We start from the raw sequence: 23,856 nt of genomic DNA on the forward strand, positions 1-23,856 counted from the left end.
ACTTCACAGATCTCCTTCCCACCCCCCTAAAATAACTGCAGCACCCTGGGACCTGAGGAGCGATTATTAAACTGTGAATTCCCCACCCCCTGCTCATCTGCTTGATTTGAGATGCTTTAGGTAAAGGAAGCACACAGCAGTCCTTCCCCGCACCACTCCCAGGACGGGTTGCCAGATTCTTGTTCCCTTTCTAGCCTGGCAAACTGATTTGACTTCTGGGCTGGTTATAAGCCTGCCAGACTTACAGGCACGTGCTCCAGTAATGAGGTTCGTGGGATCAAGCAGAGGAATCCATGAAGTGTGTGATTTTCTGAAAGCTTTGGGAGAAGGAGTGGGACTGGGAATTGTCACTGCTGCAAGGCCTTGAATGGAGATAACTACACCCACTTATTGCCCCATTCCCGGACCCTCCTGGTGCCCCGGGGACAACACAGCACATCTGGAGTGGGACAACTCCAAGCCTCAGGGCAGGATGCTCAGTTCTGTGTTACAGGAACAGGTGAGAGCACAGCTCGCAGCGTAGCAGGGTCAGCCTGTGAGCGCACAACGCAGGCAGGGGCTGGGAGCGTGTGCTGCTGCAGCCCGGCTTTTTTGAACAGAGCAGGGCCTTTGCACTGCATCCCCCTTCCCCTGCCCTATTGATCAGCAGCACTGCCTTTAGTACTCCGGAGGGCTGCAGTTAGCGCAGGGAACTTCTGACACTGCTTCTCCTTCCCATCTCCCCAAGAAAAAAATAGATTTAAAAAAATAAAAAATAAAAAAGGTGGGTGACAGAGCGCTACCCACCACCACTAAGCACTCCCCTACCATCATTCAGCTGCCCGCCGTGGGGATGCGACCTCGCTGGAGTTTGTCCCCTGGGGGGGGGACAGGCGACAGGAGGGCGAAGCCCCAGCGGCAGGGCTGGCAGCAGCAGGAGCCCCAGCAGCGGGAGCTGGCTGCCATCTGGTGGCCGTGGGAGAGCGGCTCTGCCCTCCCGCAGCGCTGCAGCCCCCGTGTGCAAGCCTCCTGCCTCTCCCTTGCCTTTGCCCACGACCTGTAAGGAGGTGAAAAAGGGCCGAGAGGAAATAAAGCCGGGTCATTCGGGTGGAGTGAATCAGCTCTGACTTGGTCCTGCTCTCTTTGGGCTGGCTTCCAGAACAGCAGGGGTCAAAGCGGAGCAAACTTTTAAATAGGAAGCCAGGGTTTCCCTTCAAACCCTGTGGCACCAGTAAAGTTCCCTCTTTGCTCAAGAAATGGGCTCAAAACACGGCCCAACCTTCTCGCAGTGAAGCAATATAAAAAGTCATCAAGCCAGGAAGAAAATCCCTTGTCCAGAACGCCTTCACTTTTCAGAGTCCTTAGAAGAAGAGCCTTCAAGTGAACTACTTGGGAGGGCATCCCTCAACGCGCCTCCCCACCGAGCCGTCAGCTAACCTTGGAGGCAACTGTCCAGGAACTGCAGGAGCCTGGATGAGGAAACAAGTGTAAGGGAGGGTGCTGGAGTTGGATCTGCACAACTCCAGAACAAAAGGCTATCAAAGCCATAATGGACTGCTACACGTTTCATACCAGTTGCTTTAGGAAGAAGGCAGGAAATGTTAGCCATCAGAGCCACCTCCAGCTCTGCTGTTTTAGCAGGAGTATGATGGAGACACCTCACATATCTTCGAGATGATTTAACATCACAGGGTGGGTCACAGGTGCTGCCGTTGCCTCCTGTGGCACAGCACAAAGTTGGCCGTAGTTCCAGTGAGTGCAGCAAAAGAAAGGAAGAAACTTCACAAGCTTTTATTTGAGGGCACAGTTAGTGTATGGAGAAAAGCACTACCAGTACAGCTTCTGTGAGCATTTGTGTCTATTCTCTGGGGCTTCACTGAAGGCAATCTTTATGCAGTGGGGCCAAAATTACATCCCATCACCGGGCCTACATGTTAGTAGTTAGTTTTACTCCTCTCTTCTGCTTTAATTTCAGCCAACGCCACTGCCCTAAGCACAGATACTTGCTACCCAGAGAAGGTAATGATCATCTTAGTTTCCATTTTCTCCCTTGCAACCCTTATGCATGGCAGCCTCTGTGAACTGCTCCTAACTCTTCTAGCAAGATAGCTGGAAAATTAAGGTAAAGCATTGAGCTGTTAGAGCAATGGAGCTTCTGCCTTCTCTTTTCTGTGAACTGTTAGGAAAGCAACAGTGACTCAGAGGTTATGATAGAGAAGAAACAGTTCCCTTCATCATTGGCATAATGCAGTGTTGGTAAATAAAAGAAAACAGGTTTCTTTCTGAGCCTGACCTCGCCCTGAGTTACAGGAAGTGGCAAGGTCAGTGGGACCTAAAGATGCCATGGAATCCATAAGGCATTTCCACAGGGACTTCTGCTCGCCCCAGTTCTTTGAAGGTTTCTGCATCCAGGACAAGGAGGAAAGCACTTTGGTTCTGCAGGATGAAAAAAAAAGAACAGAGTGAATGGCCAAGGTGAGCTTCATCCCACAGTCCAATCCACTACATCTGTCAAACACAAAGGAGCCCAAACACACAACCAGACCTCACCGACTAAACCCGTAAGACAGTTAGCCAGGAGCACCAAGAGTCACAGAGGCCACCCAAGAAACATCAATGTTCCTACTTGAAGTTTACCTAGCTGTGCTTGACAATTGCAGAAGTACACACCAGGGGAAGCACGGTGCTAGAACTATCTGCCAGAGAGCCTTAAATCTTTTTTTTTTTTTTTTTTGTGGTTTAGAAAGCATACCTAATACTACATGGCTTTGATGAACTAGTAGGAATAAGTTACCTCATTGGGGGATATCACAACAGACAGGATGACTCCATTGTCTTCTGCCGTGGCATTAGGCACTGGCACAAACACGGGCTCTGATGGGTAGGATCCTTCCTCCTGCCAAATCTAGCAAGTGCAGTAACATATGGACATGTTTCATTTCATTAACATTTGTCTACTACAGTTAGCAGAGTTGCAAGTTACAGTGCTCCCCACAGAGCTACCCAGGCGTACTCTGTGCCCCGAGGAACCTACAGTTCAACCTTTCAAGTCATTCTTTTGGTTCCTCTACTGTGATGACGGCAGTGTTGTGACAGCACACCCATTGTGCAAGGCACTGTGTAAACAGGCAGTGAAAAGGGTTCCCATTGCTCATTTCGTCCAACAGCTCACACTGGCACAGGTACAGGCTCAGAAAACATCATCATCCTAGCTGGCACAGCCAGCTGCACACCTCCCTCGTGTAGCTCACACTGTGCCCAGGCAGCATGGAGGTGCCTTGCCAGCACGGAGATCTATCAGCACCACCACCTGAAGGCGCAGCTTCTGCTCTTATTGCAGACAGAGCCCCAGCACCCAGTGCTGCGTGGAAGAAGGGCACTCTTACTGCAAAATGAGTATCCAGAGCAGAACGATTAAAAATAGGGCATCTCTTTTTGAGGATTCCTAAATTCCTCTAGGCCCTGGGAAAGTCTCAGATTAACAGCTTAAAAGCTTTGGAGATCATTATTTCCCTGTTTATGGGTGAGACAGCATAAATCCCAGCTTGTGTTTGCAGGTGGGGATATGCTAAACCTTGTTTGTTACCAGTGTTATAGGTGTTCTGGCAAAATGCCTTTGCACCTCCAACAGCCTACGCTACGTGGGTATTTTCTACACTATCTGGTAAGAGATAACTATTTTGGCCTGGAAGAGAGAGACATATGTTACACAACCCTTCCTGTTTCCTCATCTATCTAGAGACCTGGAGTGATATCTTCTGTTTGGTAAGTGTGCTACGTGGGAGATGAAATCAGGAACCTCATTGCAGACTCGTATTAAAAAAAAAAAAAAAAAGCACTGAAGAACACAATGCCTGGGAGATGACAGAACTTACAGGCCAGTTCAGGGGAATGACTCCTAGTGAACCCTAGAGAACCCTAGTGACTCCTAGAGAACCCTATTTCACCTCACCTTGAAATTCTTGGTCTCCACATCAACCTTCATCAAGGAATCTCCAATGAAATGCCGAAAACCACATCCATAGAAATAACGGTACTTCTTACCACTGTACTGAGAGTAATTAATCTGGGGGAACTCCAAACCCCCAAAGTTTTCAAAACCCTCAGGGTGGAGATTTTCATGCGTGCACCAGACCTAGAAGAAGTATGCATTACAGGAGCATCAGTTTAGCTTTGACTGGGCAGAAGAGCTGACTGGTCCCACCAACCCACTGCACAGCTGTTGCAGCAAATGTTTGAAGAGTCTGACATTGCACGGAAGCAGGTAGGAACACCAAATCTACCTCCCTTATCTGCTTCATTCAAAGAATTGACTCATCTTCACAGGCATTGGAAACTTCAAGGTCAGTCTAACGTAAAAAAAATGAAACTGGAGCGAGTCCATGCAGTCCTGCGCCCCTGGCTCAGAAAAAACCCGGCTCCAGCACTCAGGAATGTGATGTACAAGATACACACAGAGACTGCTCCCCTCATAGCGGACAACACATGTTCTATACCACCTAAAGCCACACTATCAGACCGTTCAGAGCGAGAAGCCAAGAACAGTTCTGTGCCCAGGTGACAGCACAGGGGATTTTGTCAATGAAGAACTTCACATTCAACCAATTGTCATAAAGGCTTGTAACCCACTTAGGCATTTTTGGTAAACCACACTCTGTCCTTGCTCTCTCATATAAGGCAATGTGGTAGGGTTTGTATTAAAACACCAAGCCCCAGCTTAATAATGAAGAAATGTTGCTTGCTTGGTGGACAAGCTCTGAGAAGACAAAAGCACAGGGTAACTTTAATCTCACTACAGCTTATAAACGCAGTTTTGCAAGTCAAATACATACCTTGCCATCCGCATCTTTCACAGCCTTTGCCAGTGTATAAGGCAAAGGGTTCAGATTCTTCCCCACAGGAGCGTCTGAACTCATGTTCAGTGGGAGAACAAAGCGACGGGGGAAAGTTCGGGCTACTGAGTCATAAACCTATTACAAAACCAGAAAGTTACAGTGATGAGTAGAGGAAAGTGGCATTTTGGGCCAAGTGCCCCTTTTTGGAGGAAACCTGAAGTTTTGGACATACATCACCCCCTAAAATCTTTTCCTTCTATTAAATGTTTTACCAGGTTCTGGCAAGGACTCTGCTTGTTGCAGTACTTTACAGTAGAACACAAAAAGGCACAGAAAGAAAACAAGAGTCGTCATTGCTTTCATAACTGGGTATGGAAATCACCCAGTTATTCTCCAGACACAGCCCTGGAACATATGATGCACGATGTTTTATTCAGATAAAACAGACTTACACTAAACCTTTTTAGAACCTGTCCACATATGTCCCACTGGCTTGTGTGACTTGTGCCCTTCTTGCCCAACCAAGGTCATGAGCTAATGGGGATTACAGAAAAAATGCTCAGCAGCACTGAGCATGCCGAGGGAATACCCCTGTTGGAAACTCGTCTTCTACAGCCCCACGGCTGATCCCACTTTGTGGGAGCACGGAGCACAAAGTGGGAGTCCCTCTTCAGAAGCTTGATGCAAAAGAAAGCACCGAGAAGCTTCCACATTATTTTAAATAATATGAGTCACTCAGGGAAGAAGCGCTTTATAGGTGTATGAACCTCAGGAGGAAAACTGCTTGACTGTCTCAGATCTCTGAGAGACAACAACACGACAGAGAACAGAAGACATTACAGGCACTGGTAGACAACAGAAGAGATCAGAGGGAAGAGCATGAAGGTGCATCAGGGGAGGTTCAGACTGGATATGCGGAAAAGGGTCTTCACTGAGAGGGTGGTTGGGCAGGGATTCTGTGTTGGTGTTTTTCAGTTACTCCAACCTGTAATTCACCAGTTGGACGTGAAACTTCGTATGTTAATTCCGAAACCCTATTTTCAAAGCTTTTGTGTTTCAGGTAGCCACAGAAAACTGATTGGTTGAGGAACTCCACCAAACAAAATACGAGCTAGTCAGCAAACAAAAGCACTAAACATTATTTGGGGAAAATAGACAAATCATGCTCAGGCACGCCTTAGCCTTTGGGTGTAGGGTAATTTTAAGAGTCGATTTTGATATGACTTGCACTCATGTCTGTGTACAATCTAATCGCTTAGCTACTTGTCAGTTAAATAACGTGGGTATTGGAGCATCTAACGCTGACATATGGACACCTTCAAACGTCAAATTACATCTCTTTTGAGCTCAGAGAAGGCCGAAAAAAAAACTAGAATCTTTTTGCAGAACAAATGCCCATATCAACACTATGCTGTACTTGAATTAATTTTCATTGCATCTTGGGAAAGAACAAACAAACCAGCAAAAATAAAAAAAAACAGTAACAACAACAACAACAAAACCAAAGCAAAGCAAAACATCCCTTCAGGGACACAGCTGTACACTTTTAAGATCAGAACTGAATTGCTTTCAGACAGCTCAGACCATAGAGGAAGTTCTGATTTGTCTGAACATGTTGCAGAAATGTTTACCCTCCACCCAATGGGTGGGTTTCCAGTAAACACATCTGCAGTACAAGAAACTCAAGGCAACCCCATTTTTTCCCATCTATGACCTATGTAAAATAATGCGTCTTATGTGGTATTATATAGTCCTTTTGACAGAGCTGGATATAGTAGGTTATGTGTGGGTACATGCTGTTGTCAAGAGAACGTGAAGAACAACGGAGGGATTTCCTGAATATCTATGCTTTGTGATTTACATAATAAAGGTTGGGTTTATGAAGTAATGCCTTTAAATAGCAGGGTTTCTTTTTCTTTTTCCTTTTTCCATGTAAATGTAGGGCAAAATCTCATTTTGCATACTTTCTTAGGGGGAAAAATATTTCCTTTTATTACATGGGGATATGGAAAATGAGTATCATTAAAAATGAAATTTTAAAAGAAAAGCACATTCTGCCTGTCTGGTGGAGATCTACGTCACACACCAGTCTGTAAAAGTTTCAAGGAAATGTTCCATAGAGATTATCTGCTAAGAGATTTAAAAGGAAAGAAAAATACCAACATATCAATAGATCATAATTTTAGTTTTTCCATATAGTCGTAGTTCCTTTGCCTAGTCTATATCCTCTGCCTTGTGGTCTCCCTGTAACGTTCTCCATTCTACCAGCATGAGTTTTGCTTCAGAAAAGTAACTCCACAAGCATGGGGCCCCAGCAGATCCTAAGCAACACAAATGCAGAGATCTTACCTGATACAGATCTACACCACTCCTCCGCATGTTCTGAAGCTTGTAGGTAGCCAGAGTTTTTCCATCATCCTGGCAGCACAGGTCAAGGACCAGACAACCATGATCTTCAAAGGCATTGATTTGATGGAAAGTAGCAAAGGGTTTACTATACCATTGTCCTGGCAGCACCTACAGTGACCGTAAGAGAGACTGACTTTTCTTCTCTAAATATTGGAGACAAGACTCAGAGACTTGCTCTTCTTGCTCTCACTTCATTCCCACTTATTCCTTAATATTTGTCTTATGCCCTTGAGTTGCTATGGAATGGCTGCTTTAAGCCAGGAAGTAGGCAGACCCAGGTGAAGAAAAGCCAATACAAAGCAGCCCAGGATAGGTCCCTTGCTGTCGTGGGTCCATATGTGCTCCATCCATCCATGAATTATGCTATAGGCATCATTCCCAGGCTCTGCCTGACCCTGTTATATGCAATAGTACTCTATAGGAACCCCAAATTTCTTATTTCTGCCTGTTCTTTTAGGGCTGGCAAAAAGATGAATCAATAGAGCAGAAAATACATGAAGTCACGCCATTTCTAAGAAACCAGCACCTGTGCTTTCAAAGTCTATGCTGCAGTAACTTCTGCACTGATTCATAAAACCATCTGGGGCTGCTACCCAGCTCTTCTCCTGAGATCTAAAGTTCCAGCTACAGTTGCAGAGCTGCTGAAAAGGCCAAGGAGCCACCTACCTCCCCAGTGTGCTTATTCACCACGTGGAAGCGAGTACTGTACTGAGGCTCCCAGTTTATCCCTTCGGAAATGGGCTTCCCACGGAATTTGGAAGTGATAATCCGCATCAGATTCAGCCTGATGGGTTGCTCAATAAAAATGATATAGTTTTCACTCATCCCTGAAAAGGGAGCAAAGGAAGTATCATCAGAGAATTTAGCAAATGAGGCAAAAAAAAATAATCTACGGGCAGAGGGCAGCAAACAGCCCCATCTGCTTCACAGTAGGCAAAATCCACAGAGTATGAGACAGGAAACATTCTTACCAAAGCTGTGATAGTAGGAGGGTTTCATGTTATCCATTGGAACAATGGAGCACAGCACTTTTGCTCCCTCTAACGTGTCACTGCAGTTTGACTTTTGTGGAGGGATCTCAATGATATTGTACCTTGTCCCTGGAAAGGAGAATGGGTATTCAACACCACTGAGATGTGAGACTGTCCACATTCATGAAACTAAAGTCAGATTCTGTTCCTTTCTGTTTCCTTAGTGTACTAGGAATCACAGTCATGTGTAAACTAAGCAGAAAACAAATGAACAAACAACAAAACATTTAGCAAGTCAATAAAACAATCAACAGCAGATGACTACCACAAAAAGATTTTAAAGGCAGTAGAAGGATCTTCTCAGCCTGGTTAACTGCCATCTAGTTTTTCTGTTTGCAATGAATTCCCTATTTTAACCCAGAGTATCCGGTAATAAAAGCACCAGGAAGAAACCAAGTTCGTAGATTATATACCAAAACTGATGAAAACTTTGAACTCTGGCGATGACTGAAGCTCATTTACTAAATCTGAGCACGTGGGCAGCTATGAAGGGCATATCTGAATAATCATCTAAGGTTTAGTCTCTCCAGCTGAAAACAGCATGTGCTGTAATGCCAGATGCTGCTAAAGCCAAAAGGAAATGAAAACAGCAAGAATGAAAAACAAAACTGGGCAACTGCTCAGTGAATTGGAACTTGCCTGAGGTATAATAATAAACAGCAGTGGCTGTCTTCATAGGCCTCAGACATCTGAAGAAGAGGGCTTTCAGCAGTGCCTGCTAGCTCTGAGCAGCCATGCAGATGTAACTAGATCCCAACTTGATGTAATGCTCATGGATTTGAGAAGAAAATGTATGCCAGAAAATTCAGGTTCACTGTGAGATAGCCAAGTCACTGTAATAACTTCCATTTTCTTTCCTGTATACACCGTTATCATTCTTATCAAAAGCCAGTTAATGTAAGAGGAAAACGTGTCTAATGTCAAAATTCTTTCAACGACGCTTCAACACTGAATGGGACTTTAAATATCATTCTCCTGTTTTCCATAAAACCTTGGCAGAAAAAGTGGGGAATCCATTGGATATTCACAGGCCAGAGTCAGAAGCATCTGAAACTAATGGCTGAGAGAAGACATTTTTCTGGGGAAGGCTGACACCCTGAAATAAGAACTAACCTGATCTGCCATCATTTTGATACCAAGAAAAACAGCAATTTCAAGGTCTCTAGACACTGAAATTTCTTCAGTAACTGCTCCTTGAAGCAGCAGGGAGCAGCCTGGCCAGACCCAATCTTACCATGTTTCCCATAGGAATTGCCCATGTTGTATGTCGTCCCATCAGATGCATAATGAGGATGAGCAGTGGCCCCATTCACTGCAACGAATTTACTCCAGTCTACCTGCAAACCCCAGAGATTTTCAGTCAGTGCAGAAGTTTCCTGTTGCTCTCTAGCAAGCCACAGTGTTTCTAAACGTTAGTTTTGGTGAAGTCTGAGGAAGAATAGCTTAGTGACTATGGCCCTACTGTGAGATCTGAATTTAAGCCTTTATTGTGCCCGAAATCTTCCTGAATCCCTGAAAATTAACCATGTTTCTTGGTGCATTCATCCTACCAGTAAAATGGGACTAATAGCAGTAGCCATTTCTCTGGGAGACAGGGACATTACTATGGCCAGAAATGCTGACATTGTGGGAACGTTGTCCACAGGAGCGTTTGGACTAGGACCCCATGTAATAAGCACTGCAGACATGCAAAAAGAGACAGTCACTGCCCACCCCACACCCCACCCACGCCGCACCCCACCCAAAAAATAAATAAATTTTTGAAAGCACATATAGCTAATCGATGGTCATTGTCTCACACACACACACACACACAAAAAAAAGTACTCTCCCTTCCTGGGCTGAGCTGTGGTTTAGACTCAGACAGAAGAGGGGATGTGCTGGGAAGGAAGTTTGAAGGAAAAAAGATGGAGGGGGATCAACATATGCATGGAAACATTAAGGCATGGAAGATCTGCTGCTTTTCAAAAATTGCTTTCATGTATCCAGCCTGAGACTTTGAAAGACCCACTTTGAAAAGAGTCCCAGGCCACCAGCAGCTCACAAAACCACACCCTTTTAAGACATCTCGAATCGGAGATTTTAAAAGTGAAGTCATCCCTTCCATTCCTGCATTTAGCCCAAAAATGCCAGTCTACATCTAAAACGCAGCTTATGGGGATTTTTTTTCTTCAAGTGACAGGTTGGCTGAACAGAGCTGAACATTCATACTAAAAATGCCTACACATGTTCTCATCGCTAAATTGTGGTTTGCGAAACAGAAAACAGCAAATCAAACTCTCAATTTCAACACGCAAGAAGCGTGCAATACCTCATAAACAGAGCGTCTTCACGGTGCACAACAGGTCCTGCAGAGACCTAGGGACTGCTGGAATGCCTCCCTCGAGACCTGAGGGTGTGCTGAGACTGCTATCTTACGGTATTAAACAGTCCACAGTAACATACAGGGAGGGCAGTTAATACTCAGGAAGGGCAGAATCCTTCTTCAGTCCTTCTCACAGCCCAGCAAATACCCATATCTCCTCTAAAGGAGCCTGCAGGGGGGCACGTAGCTCACCCTGCCATCTCACAAGCCACGCTCTGCCCTCAAAGACAGCCACGCTCCTGTGAGGCAGTGCAGAGGACATATGGGAAGCCTTCGGCTCTGACTTTCGGTTCTTTTGCTAGCATGGGCAAAAGTGAAGTGGCAGCTACGCTTGGACTTTACGTTGGCTTCACCACCCCGTTGCAACAACGAGGTTTTAGGCAAGGCTTTGCAGGTCTGCAGTGTTTAGAGCCGGGGGTGTGTGAAGAGATAAAGGGAACAGATGGGAAGACCGAAGTGACAGTGGAAGAATAGAGATCTGAGATCAGTGATGTTAACTTCTTCCGGTATGCACTTCTATTCTTCATGCACAGGCAAGTACAGACAAGTCCAGACAAGTCCAGACAAGCAGCCAGCTCGGTGGAAAAAGGCCAAACGGAAATGAGTCTACATCTGTCTCTCTCCTGGCCCGCTGCAGTGGGCAGTGACTGAGTGAGAGCTGCCTTGCTGCTAGGTAGATTTCTCAGGGACTCAAGCACACAATGCAGAGATGCTTCTGACTATGGCTTACAGCTGCACCGATCATTTGGTTTGCAATCCGGTTCTTCTGTACCACAAGCCAACCCCCTTAGCCCACCTGCCCACACCTTTTCCTTTGTTTCAAGTGTTTCTGGGTCCACTTTGTACATGAAGGTGTTCTCGCTGCTGACATAGTAGTCTCCTTTATACACAACGTAGCTCACACTGGCATTGTCACTTGGCTCTGAAACGAAACCCAAGCTCGGTTTAAGCTTACATCACATCGAGTTGGACATGTTTAGACAAAGAAACCCATTTGCAGTGACATTGATCCCCCTGTGGCTGATCAGAAATACCTCCCTAATCTACAAAGATACCCAAGAAATTCTCTGCACAAACGAGTTCAGGACAAAAAGCCAAGGACTAGCAGTTGCTGCACATCTTTCTCAGCTCAGTGCTAGATACCAGTAACCTACTGGTGGTGTGTTGTTTCCTGGAACTGAAGGGAATTGATTGCATCAGCAGAAATCTTGAGAAACAGTTGCTGGGGAAAGCTAAAGCATCTTTCACTGAAAGACCCCACACAAAGTTCCACATACTCAACAGTAACACAAAAAAGCAAGGACTCAGGCTGTTGATGAGACAGGTCAGTGACAGTAACATCATTAATAATATAATTTAAAGAATTGAAACTAGCATTGATTTAAAAAGCTATGAAGTGTAAGTTTTTTGAATTGACCTCTTAACTGTATATCTGCAGTGACGGAAGGCTTTTCTACCCAGCAGAGAGTTTTATGTATCTCAACAGCTATTAAATTTGGATGCTTAAGCCTGGTCAGCATTGCCAGTTAAGGTCGCACTGTTCACGTGCACGACAAGGCTCCAGGGTGAGATCCCTCTGTTGCTTCTTACGAGATCTGGAAACCTCCTGCAAAAGAGCTTGAGTTGGACCCAAACAAAGACACTGAGCTGTTCACTTTATACATTCTGGGAAGACGTGTGATTCTACTGACCTCCTAGAGGCTTAAACAGGTTTCGTTTCTCACATCTGCACCAATTGCCTCGCTCAGATGTTGTCAAGGAGCAACATAGACAAAACTGTGTTACCTTCAAGTAGGAGGCTCAATTTCTGTTTCACATTTCACTTACCACGTCTTAATTTGCCTTCTTCAAATACACACAAACGTTAACATTCTAGTAAGGGAAGTGTGGAAATGACTCCAGTGAGGCCAGCATAACCTTCATACTTTCATATGCCCTTTGTTTCTGACTTATTTCTTCATATCTCTCTTCCCTTCCTCCCCAGCCAAAATTTTCTCCTCGGACAGCCACATGAGGAGTCCCATGTTTGATTTACACCATTGGAAACAAGAGGCGAGACTTGAGGCTACAACTTGGGCTAAGGGGATGGCAGGGATGCTATCTGCGTGACAGAGCTTGGGAAAGGACTGCTTTCTCTTCCCCGTTCTCTTTGAAACTGAATCAGGGAGATGCCCTTTGAGAGCTACACACGCACAGCAGTCAGAGCTGTTCTTGCTACTCCTGCAGGAGGCTGAGACCCACTAGCCAGGTGGCTGAGAAAAGCCAAGGAAAAAAAGATTGCCCTGACTGAGCATTGTGCATACAGAGGACACAGAGCCCAAAGCTGGCATCAGAAAAGCCCATAGGACAGGTCAGAACAAGATCCTTCACCACAGGAAGATAAGAAGCAGAAAGTTGTCACACACACATGCAACAAGCTGCACACTTTAGGTCTGTTCTGGTTTTAGTGGAAGACACTTGTGTTGAAATTAAGCCTATTTCTTTCCTAATTTATGCAGAACTCTATAGGCAATGGTACTTCCATTCCTGTGCAAAACACTCTCTCACCCTAACTTGTATCATCTCCTACACCTTAGTACAGGAAGGGAAGGATTAGCCCACTTACCCTACAAGCTTAGCAAGGCAAGGTGTTTTAAGGGCAAAGCTGTGTCTCAGGGAGAACTGCAGGGTGTAATGCTCATTATCAGACCTGTACAGGGTGTTCTTTGGAAAGAATTCTGTTGGTTATTTACAATAAACTCTGGAATCAAGTGAGACAAAGTGTCACTAAAGCATTAAGCTGAATGTGCATCTCCCAGCTACATCAGACACCGAGTTGTAGTAGTTAGTGTTGTTCCAGGAGGCCATATTCTAAGAAAAATATGGGCTCGGAATAGGCCTCCACCAGACTTCCTCACAGCTCCCTGCAAACCTAACCATGAGCTTCCCAAGAAAGTCTCAGAACATTTCCCATGTCTTAGAAACCCTCTTACTTGGCGTATCGAAGCGTGACATGAAGCGCTCAAACACACTCTTGCATGGGTCTGGCATTGCCAGTGTTCCAAATTCTGAGACCACGATGCGGTTGTGCTGCCTGTTAGTGAGGTACGAATTGCTCTGCAGAAACTTGCTCCGGTACGTCACTGTGCCATTCCTCAGCTGGAACTGGTGCAGCAGGGCCATGCCATCAAACCAGTGGTTATACCTACAAGCAGACATAAATAGGAGAACAAGAGTTGGACACTACGTTATGGTCCGCTACACTGTTCCCTCTTGCCTTATCATCTGTGACAAACTCATGTCCAGAGCCCACGAACAAATAAATATGTACAGCCTTGTGATGAGTCTCAACTGAGTGAAACAAATAAAATGTATTTGTGGGTGAGGGTCCTGAAGTTAGGCACTGACTTTCAGAGAGATTGGGCCTCCCTGTATCACATCCGAAAATGGACCTTAGGAATTTCTGAAAATGCTATGTATGGGGGAAATAATTTATGCTAGTAAACCAGCCACTTCGAAGACTTCTGCAAAAGGAAAAGAAATTGTGCATTACTGCACAACAAGAACACAAAACATTACTGAAAGCCCAATCGCACAAGGAGCTTCTTTTAGCTCTCAGCTGTTGGCATGATGTCATTCCCTCCAAAAGGAGAAATCTGTGAGACAAAGAAATATCTGGAAATATGTGGGTTTGTTTTGTTAAAGAAATCTCTGGAAATAATATCAATCACAAAATCAACCGCAGAATGGCTTCGTCGTATGATCACCTTTGGCTAGTTGCTGCCATTAGCTTTGCAGGAAGAAGAGCAAGGTTCATCGGTTTGCTAGAATGGCAGATCCCAAGCCAAAGCCAGGGGTTGCCTTCTTAAAATGTTTTGATATCTTATTTTTAAAGTGAGATGGACTTGCTTCTAAAGCAACTCACACAATTTGGCACAATCAACTTCAGAAGTTGCGCCCTGGATTTCAGAGAGCTAGCGGGATGGACTTTTGTTAATAAAAAAGGACTGGGAGTGTGTATGTTTTAATCCCCAGCCCTGTTCTGTCATTATACCATTCTGAGTAGGACACAGCCTCTCTGTGACTCAGCTTCTCCACCCTTATTAAGTTAACCACACAGCTATTTCAGAGAGCCCGCTAAGAGTTTCTAGATGAGGGAGCAGCCGTTCTTAAAAGAATGATAACACAAGGATTTCCCCCTCACCTGATTTCAAAAGAAATTACAAGGTGCTCCAACAGTGGCAAGCCATTTGGGGGGGGTCCCTTTTAGGTTTAGCTAATGCTCAGGCCAGAATTATTTGACAAATTCGCCAAACCCAGACTTACTTCTCCTCACCAAACTCAAATCTCCCAGGACCATTCCTCAGCAGACTGCCATTTATCCATTCAGGAATATGTCCTTTGACCTTCGCTGGGATGGGCTGGGGGGTCTCCTCTACTGTCTTCAGTAAGGGCGAGATGCATTGCAAAGTGGGCAAGGTGGTTTGCTCTTTTGATGGGCTGGGCAGGGATCTCTTTAAACCTGCAAAGAAAGCAGTGACAACAAAAAGCAAGTAACTAAGATTTTCACTTGAATGAGCAGACAGTTGCTAGAGCTTGAGTTTGGGTATCTAGGAGAACATTCAGCATCCTGCAAGAAGCCAGTCTGTACCAGATACTCGAACTAAAGCTCTGCTCCCATAATACCCCACACATCAACAGAGAGACGAAAATCCAGTGGAGTTAACTTTACCTAGTTAATCCATTAGAGACACCTGTTCTGCAGTCAAAAGGAGGTAAAAAAATGGGCCGTTTTCTTAGGGTTTTTCTTCTGTCCCGTGACTAGTGGTTGACCATGAAGCTTTATAGCCATTATTGATGTTGCTGTATGCCCAGATTTTATCCTTTTTTTATTTGTGAAATGAGAAAAGTGTTTTGTAAAGTCCTTGACTGCAAAGGCTTTTGTATGTGTAAAACATGCGTAGGAAAGCAAGGCCAATACAGCACGGAGCAAACAGCATAGAAGACGGAGGACAAGGACTAGCAGCATCTATTGCTTTGAGGTTTGGAACATGATAATTAAAGGTATGGTTCACTTCAGCTCCATGCCAGCAGACTGGATGCAAGGATTACTATGTATAGCCTCTATGCTTTACTATGCCATCATGGCCATATTCTCTGGCATTAACAGCTGTGAACTAATTCTGTATTAAAAGAATTGCTCCCTGCTTGCTTACAGATGAAGTCGCTTACAGATGAAGTCACTTACAGATGAAGTCACCAGTGCAGCAGCATACAATTTAACAGAAAGGCTTATCCAGGTCCAATCATGTTCTATACTGCTTCATACACCTCCATCTAGGAATTCATCTGAGCTGAATTTAACCAAGGGTTGCTGAAACAGTGCTGAAAAACTGTGCTATGAGGTTCTTCACAGCAAGCAACAGCATTGTTTGCAGCTAAAGGTAATGCATGATTTTCCTAATGCTGGCCATTTCACAGTGAAGAAATTTTATACTACTAGTATTCCTTTCAACCTGAATAGTTAGCCAAAATTCAAGATCTCCCAACACTGAAATTTAGAGGAGGGGATACATCATGGCATTAGGTTCCTTAAAAACAATGAGCTATTCTTAAACAAAACTTTAAAACATCCTCCACTGAATTTAAAAAAAAAAAAAAAGTCTTTCTACCCATAGTACAAAGGCTTTTTCAAGAGAAAGACAAAAAAAAAAAACCAACAAGGCAGCTCACTAAAAAGAACATCCCAGAGAACACCTCAGAGGATTCCCAGTGCTCTACTGTAAATCCAGGCAAGCCATAGCTTGCTACACAAACAACAAAATAATAGTTACAAGCATGAATTCAAAGAACCCCAAATCTTGGAAGAATACAGGCTATCAAACACAGGTTGTCATGTTTTCTCTCTACACTGCACACGGAGGACTTCGCCAAGTTGGCAGCATTTGAAATGCAATAAACCAGAAGCTCAGACTATTGAAAGGACTATTGAAAAAGAAAAAGACTATTGAAAGGTACACAGGTCAGTTCTCAAACTCACCAGGACAATCCGATTTCAGAAGCTCAAGAAGGTAATCACTAGCTTTTCCCCTGCAGACCTCCCCCCTCCCTGCCAAAAAAAAGAAAAAGAAAAAAAAAAAAAAGGAAGTGATGAAGAACACACATGAAACTGAGCTGAAATACACTGACGGGGCAGGACAAAGCAGATTAAACAGATTTACCTGCAAGGATATAAGCAATAGGAGGAAAAGATCATTTCTGATGTAGTCCCTTTTTTGCACGTTGGCTGCAATATCTCCCCTTACTAGGAGAAAAGCATCAATGAAGCGTGAAGAGAAGGGAATGCTGTGTGCTAACAGCACACAGTTATTAGCTCCAGTAGCCTGGCTTGCAAAGCCTCATCAACACAAGGATTGTTTTGGCAATCCATTTAGCTGCAAAGGGGGATTTATCTAGAAAGTGTCCAGGCTGTCGCTTTCCCTCCCGGTGCTACCACCTCCTCGTCTAGCACAGGCTCCATTTCCACAGGTCGGTGGAGTTGCTCTGCTGCCCTGCTCCATCCTCACCATTAGGCTATTTAGCCCTGAACTAAACCAGAACCGATGAAGATTTAGGTACAAGTGAAACACTGATAAACAGGGACAGCCTGGCATACAGAAATCCATTCCTGAACCAGTTCTAGGACAGCCAAAACCAAACACTAAACAGATTCCAGTCAGATAATCAAACTCCTCCTGAATTTTGAGGTAGCGATTTGTTCTGGTTATACCACTCTCTTTCACCACCGCAGATGCTTGTTCTAGCCTACCTTCTTCAATCCAAGTAAGTGAATTTACACAGGTTGCACAATTTATCCGTGAGCCTCTGAAACCACATATTCACACATACAGAGGAAACGTGCTGTTTCAGAGCAGGAGAGTATCTGCATAAGAACTGTGTTGGCACACAGCATTTGCCTGAGCTTGCTTCTTTAGGACAGCTTGAGACGGAATGGGTGTTAGGCATGCAGGAAATTGAATTGCAAGATCCCTTCAATGTAGTTCTCTGGCTTGTCAATCCTCAAATCCTTCTTTAGATCTCTAATATGGTAAGTCAGCTAGATAAAGAATTCAGGCTGCAGGGCTAAAGCAATTAACCTCAAACCACCAACATCCTCTCCCTCTTAAAATTCAATTAAGTTCTGATTAAATCCTATGTGAAGCACTCAATCTGATCCCAACATGAGTGCTCCATAGTATTTCCTTATATAAGGAACAGAAGGCTTTTCATATCAACTGATACTTGATTTAGTGACTGCCATCAGTATTTGCAGAAATACAGCTTCAGTAGGTTGAGAGAAAATTTGTGAAGATGTAAGATATGTAAAAATAAAATAAAAAAAAAGAGAGCAACATGTTCCTAAAGAGAGATTTTTTCATCTAAGCAGAAGCAACAATGGCATAACCAAGGATGGAGCAACAGAAAAAGATACTGGTGAGCAGCATTATTACATATGGAAATTTAGGAAGATATACTTCACAAATAAGGCTGAACAGGACTGCCAAACACCTCCTTGGTCATCTATCATCCCAGTTGCTGTCCCAGAAAGTTCTATCTGAGGTCTGTCTTAAAAGTTACTGTGTTTCCTGGCTCTTAAGCTCTGTTTGGAAGACTGCTTTAGAACCCACTGCCCAGGTGATAAGAAAAATGCTATGAATTTACAGAAAGAAGTTATTAATAGGACAGATCATCGTCCTCATTATTCTGTCAGCACTGTCAGGTGGCTTTGGTATTTCTCCCTCTCGTGTGTTTATCACATATTGTATTTAGAGAGAGCAATTATATCACTTCCTAAGCTAAGCAAACAACGTTCTTTTAGCTTTCCTTCTCCTATTTCAAACTTGTCATTTACATGATTCGTAGTAGTCCTTCTTGAAACCTCATCTGGTTAGAATTCATCTTTCTTGACCTTGGATAGACCCAACTGTTTGAGAGATTTCTAGAAAGCGTCTGAGAACAGGCCATATACAACAAGAACATGTACGTTATTGCCCTGTACGATCAGACCACGGAGAAAACAAGCACAGCAAGATCATGTAGTATCTTTCCTTCTGGGAACTAATCAAAGGAGATGAAGATCCTGATAGTAATGCATGCTAAATGCAAATAAGTCATGATGTCCAGAGGAATCAGAACAGAAGTTTTCAGAAACATAAATCATTCTAGGAAATTTCTGAAAAGGAGGGAACAAAAAGGGGGGGGTCAGGAAGGAAGCAAGTTTGCTCTGCTAAGTTGGTTATGAAAAGATTCAGGACAAGAAACAAAAGACAAAAATAAGCAATTACCTCCACTACATTCAGCACAACACAAAAAAAAAAGTCTCTTTCAGTTGCATTATGTAAGCCACTTCATTATTACTGACCCCTGGTCAGATCTAGGAACAAGAAGGTTGTCTGGAGATTTCCTCAGTGACCATCACCTACAAAGCAATGCAACATTTAAGCACCTTGAGTGGGCAGCTGGATGGGTGCTTCTTTGAAGGGACTTAATGCAACCTACCTTCTGTTTCTTTGCTTTTGTGATGTATCATTATTTTACAACATACTGAGACTTGATCAGTACCAGAAAACAATGCCACAGACTAATTAGCATGTGGAGCAAGACCAGAAGGACTTAGTACAACACATTTCTCCTTGTCAGCACTGGAAAGGCTGGTATTCATTCAAAGAAAACAAAACAAGCTGCTACAATACCTACGGCAAGACAGTACAGCACAATACAATACAAAACAAGTACTTTAAAGGATATTGATTTGTTGCTAATCTGTAAGTCACTACAGCTGTGTAAAAAAAAACAAAACACACACAAAAACACAAATCCACACCTGCCTAGCCTATGTTTCTTCCCTATTAAAAATAAATCTGAATAAACCCCACCTGATTAAAGTCTACCCTCCAGATTTAATCATAGCTTAATATTAAAAACTGCTCCTATTCTGAAATGCACTGAGCAAATGGAGTACAAACACTTCCTATTTGAAAGCACTGTTTATGAGCTATTATTATAAAGGCATATTGCCATCAGATAGGGTCACTCCTAAATGTTTAACTTCAATGCTCTAAATGTTTAACATCTAGCTACCCAAAAGGACACGAATCTCTGTAAAAGACAAAAGACGGACTGTTTTTTAATGTTGAGCAACAGTTAACTGAAGTAACTGACTCTGCTAGCACTAAGAAACAGCTTTTTGTGTGCCCTTTAAAAGACAAACCCACAGTTGTTCAGGCTACAGACCAAGATGGGAGAACTTGAATAAGCAACAAATCAAAGGCACTAAATTCTCAGTGGGACTTCATATACTTGTTTGAGCATAATACCTGCAAAACAGTGCCAGATTTCAATCTGCCAGCTCAAAGATCTTTTTTTCTGAACTCAAATTTCCATGTTACTTCGAACCCTTAAAAACAGGATTAGTGTCCAAACTTAATTTGGCATATCAGAGCAGAGGCAGAGCCAAATACAGCATTGTACTTTTTCCTCAGATATTTCCCAAAGACTGTAAGCTATTTCTGCATAATTATCACAGCCTATCATTTTCATGTGCTGTTTCCATTCAACTAGAAGTGTGCCACAATTTCTCTGCCTGTCACAAACTGACATTCTATCATGGATTATTTACATCCAGAAGCTGTGGAACCAAGGACAAGGATCTTAAAAAAAAAAAAAAAAAGGTTTCTATACATTAAGTAACCCATGTGTTTTGGGTAGAGCAGCAATGAATCAGACAATAAATTACACCTGAACAGTGCTGGTTGGGTCAGAAAATCTTAATAGTGGACAGAAAATGTTTGCTAGCTGTGAAATTGAAATCACATTGGATATAGCAAACCCACTTTTATTTTAACCTACATATTTAAATCCAAAGCACAGAGGCATTTGTCTCCACATGCAACTGCATAGTCTGACTCAGAAAGACATGTAGGACCAGACCGAATGGCAGACCAGTAAAAAGAATGCCCACAGTTGGGATTCCTCAAGCAGAGGAACTCTAGCTCCCTGAGGTCTCACAGAATAAAGAATAACAGCTGATCTGGAAGTCTTCTGGCGCAAAATGTGGGCCTTGTTATCATCCCTGTAAATTACAGATTGGAACAATAAGGCAAGCAAAATAGCTTTCTCCTTCCAATCTGCCACAGAATCATCTAGGTTGGAAGAGACCTCCAAGATCACCGAGTCCAACCTCTGACTCAACACAAGCAAGCCCTCCACTAAACCACATCACTAAGCTCTACATCTAAATGTCTTTCAAAGCCCTCCAGGAATGGTGACTCAACCACTTCCCTGGGCAGCCCATTCCAATGCCTAACAACCCTTTCAGTAAAGAAGTTCTTCCTAATATCCAACCTAAACCTCCCCTGGCACAACTTTCGCCCATTCCCCCTTGTCCTGTCACCAGGTACATGGGAGAACAGACCAACCCCCACCTCGCTGCAGCCTCCTTTAAGGTACCTATAGAGAGCGATAAGGTCTCCCCTGAGCCTCCTCTTCTCCAGGCTGAACAACCCCAGCTCCCTCAGCCACTCCTCGTAAGACTTGTTCTCCAGACCCCTCACCAGCTCCGTCGCCCTTCTCTGGACTCCCTCGAGCACCTCCATGTCCTTCTTGTAGCGAGGGGCCCAAAACTGAACACAGTACTCGAGGTGCGGCCTCACCAGAGCTGAGTACAGGGGGACAATCACCTCCCTAGACCTGCTGGCCACACTGCTTCTTATGAAAGCCAGGATGCTGTTGGCCTTCTTGGCCACCTGAGCACACTGCTGGCTCATATTCAGCCGACTATCAGCCAATACTCCCAGGTCCTTCTCTGCCAGGCAGCTTTCCAACCACTCATCTCCCAGCCCGTAGCACTGCTTGGGGTTGTTGTGCCCCAGGTGCAGGACCCAGCACTGTGGGAAGCGGTGTCAAAAGCCTTACTGAAGTCAAGGTAGATCACATCCACAGCCTTTCCCTCATCCACCAAGTGCATCACTTTGTTATAGAAGGAGATCAGGTTCGTCAAGCAGGACTTGCCTTTCATAAACCCAACCCACCCCACATCAAAAGGAGCTGATGCTGCTGTAGCTATTGATTTCCAGCCTCTGCCAATGCTGAATCACCAGGGCTGACACTCAGCTCACCAGTGTCCCACACTGATTACTGAAGTTCTTGCACTTGCCTTGTGTCTGCTGGGAAGTCCCCATACGTGACTCCTCGTTCCGTCTAGCCTGTAGGTTTCCCATTGTCAGGGACTCAGCCACCCACTTCCTTGCTAACAGGCAAAGAAGAACATAAAAGAAGTAATAGAAAACACGGGGGAAAAGAAATGGTGAAAAGGAGGGGAGAAAGACATGTCAAGGAGAGGTAAGGCAGAAGAGCAACTGTGAACTGTGCATATACTTGCATATGAAATACTTGTTGATTCCCTAAAGACACCTATAGAAATAAATACTTATAAATACTATACTTCAGGGGTCTTTTTTTTTTTTCGATGACATAAAGGAAGTGTAATAATTTCTTTCTTCAGTAATGATTTACATAGTCCAGTCCTTGGAACACTTTCTCTAGAAAGACACCATGAACAAGGAGAGAAAGTAACTTTGGCCAGTCATGGAAAATATAACAGATGGAACAAACTTAATTTGCACTTTTTTCCTGATATTATCACTTTTTCACTCAAATGCTTGAACAAAGTAATCCTGGGGAGAGAAGGGGAGGGGATCTGTCTCGTCATTCAACATTCTTACCTTCTAGCTAAGTTGAGATAATACTATATCAGCAAGCCTTTCCAAAAAGACCTTACTAAAAGTCAGTGAAAAATTGTAATTTCCAAAAAGATACAAGAAATGAGGCAAGGAAAATTTCAGGCTTTTCATGTTAATCAGATAATCAAATAGAAAAACCACAAATCTTTACATTCCTATGCAGTCCAGTTTCAAACGTAATGAAAGAAGCAGGGTTCAGGAGAATTTAGCAAAGAACCCCAATATAAACTAGATTCTACAGTCATTGCAATCTGCTGGCAGAACAAAAGAACATCATAAATGTACGCATATATAGGCTTTATTTACAGCAGAAAAGTACTTTATCATGCCCTGAAATGCTAACACCGTATGTTATTCTACATAAAATTCCCAAAGCTAGATTTTCTATTTGGTCATTTAGTTTGCATTAATTGGACTCCAAATTCTTTTCTCTTCCATCTCACAGATGCTGCTGGCAATATGCCTCACACCAAATTATTTACACGTGCAGTGGAAAAAAAATCTCCTGGACTGTTCCTAAACTTGCATCCATGGACGACGTGCACTGGTGGCACACAAAGGCAGATCGGAGAACCTTTCCAAGCTGTGGGAACCAACCCTTTTATTCTAAGGGGGGAGGAAAACCATCATAAATAAAAACAAATAGGAAAGGAGAGATTCTGAACTGACCTGAATTGTATTATTTTCCTATTTTATGCTGGCAGATCTCCCTCTCTTAGTCAGAACAAAAGACAGATTGAATTGTGTAATGACGGCACAAACTGCAGAGTGCTGTGGCGAGGCAAAATCCCATGGCACAATTTCCCACTTGTACGTTCAAATCAAAGCTCCAGTAATGTCACAGCCCTAAGCAATCCTCTCCCTCTCACAACCCACTTACACATCTCACAGCAGCCTCCCTTGCGGAGAGAATCTGCTGCCTACTGGCTTTCCAGCTCTAAACCATCCGTATCTGCTAATAATCCGAGAGAATCTGTGCAGTGTACTTGCCTCTCCCGCTTACCTTTCCTGTAAATAACGGAATGCTGGCTCCCAACAAACGTTTTGAATTTGCTTAGTTACTAATTCCTGATCGTTAGAAATAAGCTTGCTCTACCGACCGACCTGTGCTAGCAGCAGCACTTAACAGCAGGTCGACAGAAAACCCCTTCCAAGATGATGGGATAGAAGGATTTGTTTGTTTATGCATTTTACCTGGAACAAATTGCATCAGGGAGGAGAGGAAATGCAGCAAGTTAGCGAGCAGGATGCTGACGGCCGACAACAGGATTTTGGAAAACATTTTCTGCTCCGAAGGCATCAGGTCGGAGATGGTCTGGAAGGGCACCGCTGCCAGGACGAGCAGCGTGCAGCAGAGCACTGGTGGCTGCGGAGAGCTGCTTCAGAATAAGAGCCAGCAGGGAGGCTGCCAGCAGCAGCAGCAGCAGCAGGAGCAGGGCAGCGGCAGCAGCGCGGCAGCCTCGGGCCCCTGCCCGGCC

At 44.0% G+C, this 23,856-nt stretch overlaps 1 protein-coding gene across 2 annotated transcripts; it reads right to left on the minus strand.

Moving 5' to 3' along the window:
- Positions 1 to 1,754: 1,754 nt before the first annotated feature.
- On the minus strand, positions 1,755 to 23,850 carry BCO2 (beta-carotene oxygenase 2). 2 transcript variants are annotated; one of them, XM_013187165.3, is made up of 13 exons: positions 23,573 to 23,850; positions 21,793 to 21,885; positions 14,925 to 15,120; positions 13,592 to 13,803; positions 11,426 to 11,541; positions 9,489 to 9,591; positions 8,195 to 8,323; positions 7,890 to 8,050; positions 7,164 to 7,331; positions 4,812 to 4,949; positions 3,932 to 4,114; positions 2,774 to 2,884; positions 1,755 to 2,415 (listed from the first exon to the last, which is right to left on the minus strand). In XM_013187165.3, the coding sequence occupies exons 1-13, from the start codon at positions 23,676 to 23,678 to the stop codon at positions 2,302 to 2,304; spliced, it is 1,830 nt and encodes a 609-aa protein (XP_013042619.1). In that variant the 5' UTR covers positions 23,679 to 23,850; the 3' UTR covers positions 1,755 to 2,301. The 2 variants fall into 2 exon arrangements, with proteins under 2 accessions (XP_013042619.1, XP_047919272.1); XM_048063315.2 differs by lacking the exon at positions 21,793 to 21,885.
- Between the last annotated feature and the right edge of the window lie 6 nt (positions 23,851 to 23,856).

This window comes from Anser cygnoides, chromosome 21 (assembly GCF_040182565.1).
Source record: "Anser cygnoides isolate HZ-2024a breed goose chromosome 21, Taihu_goose_T2T_genome, whole genome shotgun sequence".
NCBI classification, from domain to species: domain Eukaryota; kingdom Metazoa; phylum Chordata; class Aves; order Anseriformes; family Anatidae; genus Anser; species Anser cygnoides.

Bases quoted from the DNA above. Each gene is read 5' to 3' on its own strand.
- BCO2 (XM_013187165.3), bottom strand. From the start codon at position 23,678: ATGCCTTCGGAGCAGAAAATGTTTTCCAAAATCCTGTTGTCGGCCGTC. The intron at 9,592-11,425 runs GTGTGGGCAGGT...TGGGGTTTGCAG, and splicing joins CACTTGAAACAAAGGAAAAG to GTAGACTGGAGTAAATTCGT. The intron at 2,416-2,773 runs GTAACTTATTCC...TTCATCCTGCAG, and splicing joins TTGTGATATCCCCCAATGAG to AACCAAAGTGCTTTCCTCCT.